This window comes from Falco rusticolus, chromosome 3 (assembly GCF_015220075.1).
Source record: "Falco rusticolus isolate bFalRus1 chromosome 3, bFalRus1.pri, whole genome shotgun sequence".
In the NCBI taxonomy this organism is placed as follows: domain Eukaryota; kingdom Metazoa; phylum Chordata; class Aves; order Falconiformes; family Falconidae; genus Falco; species Falco rusticolus.
In genome coordinates this window covers 88840538-88845124 of record NC_051189.1, presented here as the reverse complement: position 1 = coordinate 88845124, position 4587 = coordinate 88840538, and the positions used below count along the sequence as shown (strand labels likewise).

The 4587-nt window shown below is 40.8% G+C and overlaps 1 protein-coding gene across 1 annotated transcript; it reads right to left on the bottom strand.

The window, feature by feature from the left end:
- Positions 1–1309: 1309 nt before the first annotated feature.
- On the bottom strand, positions 1310–3008 carry MC4R (melanocortin 4 receptor). Its single transcript, XM_037380851.1, has one exon. It carries the CDS (start codon positions 2459–2461, stop codon positions 1466–1468), a length of 996 nt encoding a protein of 331 aa, XP_037236748.1. The 5' UTR covers positions 2462–3008; the 3' UTR covers positions 1310–1465.
- Positions 3009–4587: the final 1579 nt, after the last annotated feature.

The window sequence follows — 4587 nt, the reverse complement described above, 5'->3', positions numbered from 1 at the left end:
TTCTACCGGTTTCCACTATGTTTTTATACTTCCTGGAGATAAATAAATAAATAAATAAATATTTCTATGACCTTACATAGAAGTTGATATTGTTGAGGTGTTAAGAGACATCTTCATGGAATCCTGTGTATGCACATTTATACTTTAAGCACCTCCGATGGTGTTAAAATCATGGACTTGAGGTTCCTATTATCATCTCTGGAGAGAGAGAGAGAGGTGTTTTAGCATGAAACTGAGAACACATCAATTAGATGCCTGAAAAGGTGAACTGACTTCAAGCAGCATTAACACACAGGGCTGCAAGATAGGGAGTATGGGTTTACAGACTTACCAGCTAGCCCCTTCCATGTGTTAGCATTGCCCCTACAAAGCTCATATGCTCCACAGTATAGCCTCAGGTGCTCAGGCCAAATTAACACATACCTTGACTCCTCTGTAAGGATCCTGGCAGTGGATCCCATCTCCTAACTCCACACTTCAGAACAGAGGGCACCTTGTTTCTAACAAGGGTGTATTTCCTTCTAAAGCACAGAGTCCTTTTTCCCCACAGAACCTCAGAACAAGGAAGGACTGACTGTTCAAACTGAAGTTCCCTCTTCATCTTTGTCAGGTAAATCTGTCATGCTGGCACTGTCAATGTAATAATGTACCTGCTTCATGGCCGAATGGACGGTGCTATTCTACCTGGATACCAGTCTAGCAAATATATCCAGGGCTAACTGATGCTTTAGGGAGCAATTTCAACTTTGCAAAAAGGTACTCAGACATATAGCAATTATCATCTTGAAAAAACAAACAAACAAAATCCAAGCATTCAATTGTCTGTGTAGCAGGCATTTGAAAAATCTTGTTGTAGGCAAAAACTGTAACAAACAGAATTGCTGCTTGTGAAGTAGGAGGAAAAGATTTTGAAATTAATTAATACAACTCATTGGTTGCAGTAACCTTTATGAAAAATCTGCTTTCTAATACCGGATAACCTCTAATCCACTAATAGAGAAGCATGTGTTCTATTTTAAGCTGCATATAGTGTAATGGATAGCTATAATTACTTCAACAGAATAAGGAACAGTATCAGCCAATATGTACTGTAAGTCAGGCAAGTTATTTATTTTGTCAGCATTTGGAACATACAGCTGCTCATGTTTATTAGTATTTCACATTCATCATTACATTTGTTTGCTTATTTATAAACTGGTATGAAGTGCTAATTCTCTTTCCAGCCAAACAAATTACAAACTGTAGATATCACGAACATTATACAGAAATATGAATTACATGTGAACGGAATACAAGGATGAGAGGGAGGGGAGACAGAAGCGCTCAGGAGACAGAAAGAAGTACTCAGGAGACAGAAAGAAGTGCTCATTTTTAAAGATTTAAACGAAATTCTGCTGAGAGAGAGGATCTGAAGGCTTAGAAGTCTGTGCTGCATGTTGTTTAGAGAGTAATGTATCCACTCAGTTTAATATTTGCCAGGCAAATCACAAACTCCCCTCAGGCTACAGCAGCATATAATCTCCTTGAATGTTTTCCTTAGCTCCTGACTCCGAAATGCATAGATAAGTGGATCGATGATGGAATTGCACATGATGAGGATAAGGTAGAAGTTAAAATGGGACATGAAGCACACACAGTAAGGGTTGTAGGGGCAGGAGATATAGAAAATGAGGTGCAGGAAAAATGGAGCCCAGCACACAACAAAAACTCCAATCAAGATGGTGAGAGTGATGGCCCCTTTCATGTTGGCCCCTTGGCGAATAGGGCCAGTCCCCGGAAGAACAGCAATCTTTTTGATATGCATCCGAGCCATCATGAACATGTGGACATAAAGGGATGCCATGAGAATGAGCATAGTGAAGAACATGCTAATAAGGCAGATGATGACAACACTGCTGTCAGAGTAAATGATGAACAAAATGCCTGAGACCGTACAAGCAGCCCAAATGCATGTGATGATCACCCCTACGCGCTTCACCGTCATGATATTATGGTACTGGAGGGCATAAAAGATAGTAAAATACCTGTCCACTGCTATTGAGAGGAGACTGCAAATTGATGCAAGCAAGGAACTGCAAATCACTGAGTCAATGACATTGTCAATGTTTATGGTAAAGCTCTGTGCATCTGTGTCTGTATTGTTTAGCAGCGTGATAACAATAGTTTCTGATCCATTAGATACACTCACTAACATGTCAGCCACTGCCAAGCTACAGATGAAGAAGTACATGGGTGAATGGAGGTTCTTGTTCTTGGCTATTGCCACAATGACCAAGACGTTCTCCAGCAAGCTGATGATGCCCAGAGTCACAAACACTTCGGGGGATACAAAGAGTTGCTCATAGCAGCCTCCTGAGGAGTGGCCCTTTGCACTGGGCTCACTGCCACCTCCATGCAGTCCATAGCTGTGGTTCCAGAAATGAAGAGGCTGGAGTGTCCCACGGTGCTGAGTGAAATTCATCTTATGGAGATCCCCTTTCAGATTCTGTCTTTTAAAACTCCTGGTCCTTGTGCATTCCTTTTAAAACCTTCTTTGGCTTTTCAGCTTGGGAAGAAAAGAAAAATAAACTAGCACAGAGGCAGGCGGCAGTTCAGAACACTTTGACTGCTGTTACAAAATAAGATTTCAAACTCAGAAATACTGGTTTACTCTCTCACAGATGCAGTTTCTGATCATCTTCACATTTACCTTGGTGATCTATGTCATGGAGTCCCAACAGTCTGTAAGTTTGCATCAGATTCTCCCCTATGGTCAGTTCCTGTTTAGTTCACTGGTGTGCTGCAAGGCTTTTTTGTTCCCTTCCATTAAGAGAGGCAAACATAAAATGGTCAAGTGACTGCTGCGGAGCAGAAAGTAATTTTAAACTGCAAGCACCGGTCTCACTGTCAGACAGTGCATGCCGGCTGCCTGTTTTATGGTGTGTGGAGGAGAAAAATATCCAGGGCACTCTCCGCCTCTGCTTTGCCTTCCAGCCAATGGGGCTCAGGAGCTGCAGAAAGTCGAGGGGCTGCTGATTCTGAGCCTCTCTGAAAAACACGGCACAGTAGCTTCAGATGGCAGCATGAGCTGCCAGTAGGAGCAAGAAATCAGATGGGCTACCAGAGATTTGTTTCCCTTCTTTAACTTTTCAGAATAGTATTTGAATACTGAGTTTTAGTTATCAATCTTACAGAACTGTACTAGCAATCTTACAGAATTCCTGCAGCTGAACTCAGGGCTTTTTATTTTTCAGACTGTGATTCACTGTGATTTCCCCTTGCTCCTTCTAGTGCACAAAGTTGGTCTGCTTTGCACATGTGGCAAAATAGGAAAAGGACAAGGAAGCAGAAGAATACTTATCTCCTTTTTTGTTCTCTCTCCCAGATTTCCCTTGTTTTGCTAACTTTTCTATGCCTTAACTGTCCATTTGCACAATGTGTTGTTCCAAAGTTGCATTACACTTTCTAAGCTTCTTATAATTTTTAAGAAATGGAGACCATCTAAGGACCAAAAACAGAACAAGGAGCCAAAGTCACAAATGGCTTAATAAATTGTCCTAAAGAAAGTAGTTTTTTCCAGGTAATAACCTTCTTCATCATTTTATTTCCAGGAAGGAAAAGATGATAGAACTGATTGCAGAAACCCTATTACCATCAGGAATTAGGGTGTTGGGCAGGAAAAAGTCTCTGTTTAGAACAGATGAAGGAAAGCAACAGGCGACAAAGTTGCAACTTGTGAGAAATGGGTCTTATGCAATGGTAATGAGTCAAAGGCATCAATAAATCTCCTAAACATCCATCTGAAGGGATGTCCCTGTGCTTACCTGGCATGAGCTGAATCAGCTTGTTTGCATTCTGCCAGGGAAAGCCCTTGAGAAGAAGGAGGAAAAGAATGCCAAAATAATATGAAGAGACAGAGACAAAAGTTGTTTTGCTGTTTCTTTTTCAAGCATTGCAATTGAGGATTGAAAAAAAATAAAAATACTGAACAACACCAAAAGTCCAGGTGTTTTTTAAAGCTATGGAAGCTACAGGAAAATCAGTCAGTACACCTGGGAGTAATGTTTGCAAGGAAGTTGATCTAATGAACATTTCCAGTCAACTACCAGGAAGGCTATGGAGGGCTTTGTATGTGATGTACCAGTTTTCCTCAAACTCTCAAACTTTTTTCATCTTCTGTGCATTAGCTGGCTTTACAACTAACAGCTATAAAGAGATAGAGGAATGCATCCTGTGTGTATTTTGTATTCAATATCCCAGCGTCCAGGTGAAGCATGATTTTACTTTCATGTTTGGATTTGCTATAGATCTGTAGTTATAAAGACCTATATCAGAACAAAAGGCTCAGCCAATTATTTCTGGGCCTTTCCCCAGATGGATTGCTTCATAAATCTGAAACACAGACACCCAAGACAAACAAAATAACTAGTGGCGCAGGAAATCCCACGTTTATTCATTGGAAAACATCATTCACCAGCAGCATCCTCACAATGAAAGAATAGCTTGCTGCTGAGAGAGTGAGATTTACTTTCCTATCAAGACATAATGCAACCTAGGATTCAAAAAGACTTATTATCCAGCTACTGATCCCTGGGCCAGTGTACACTA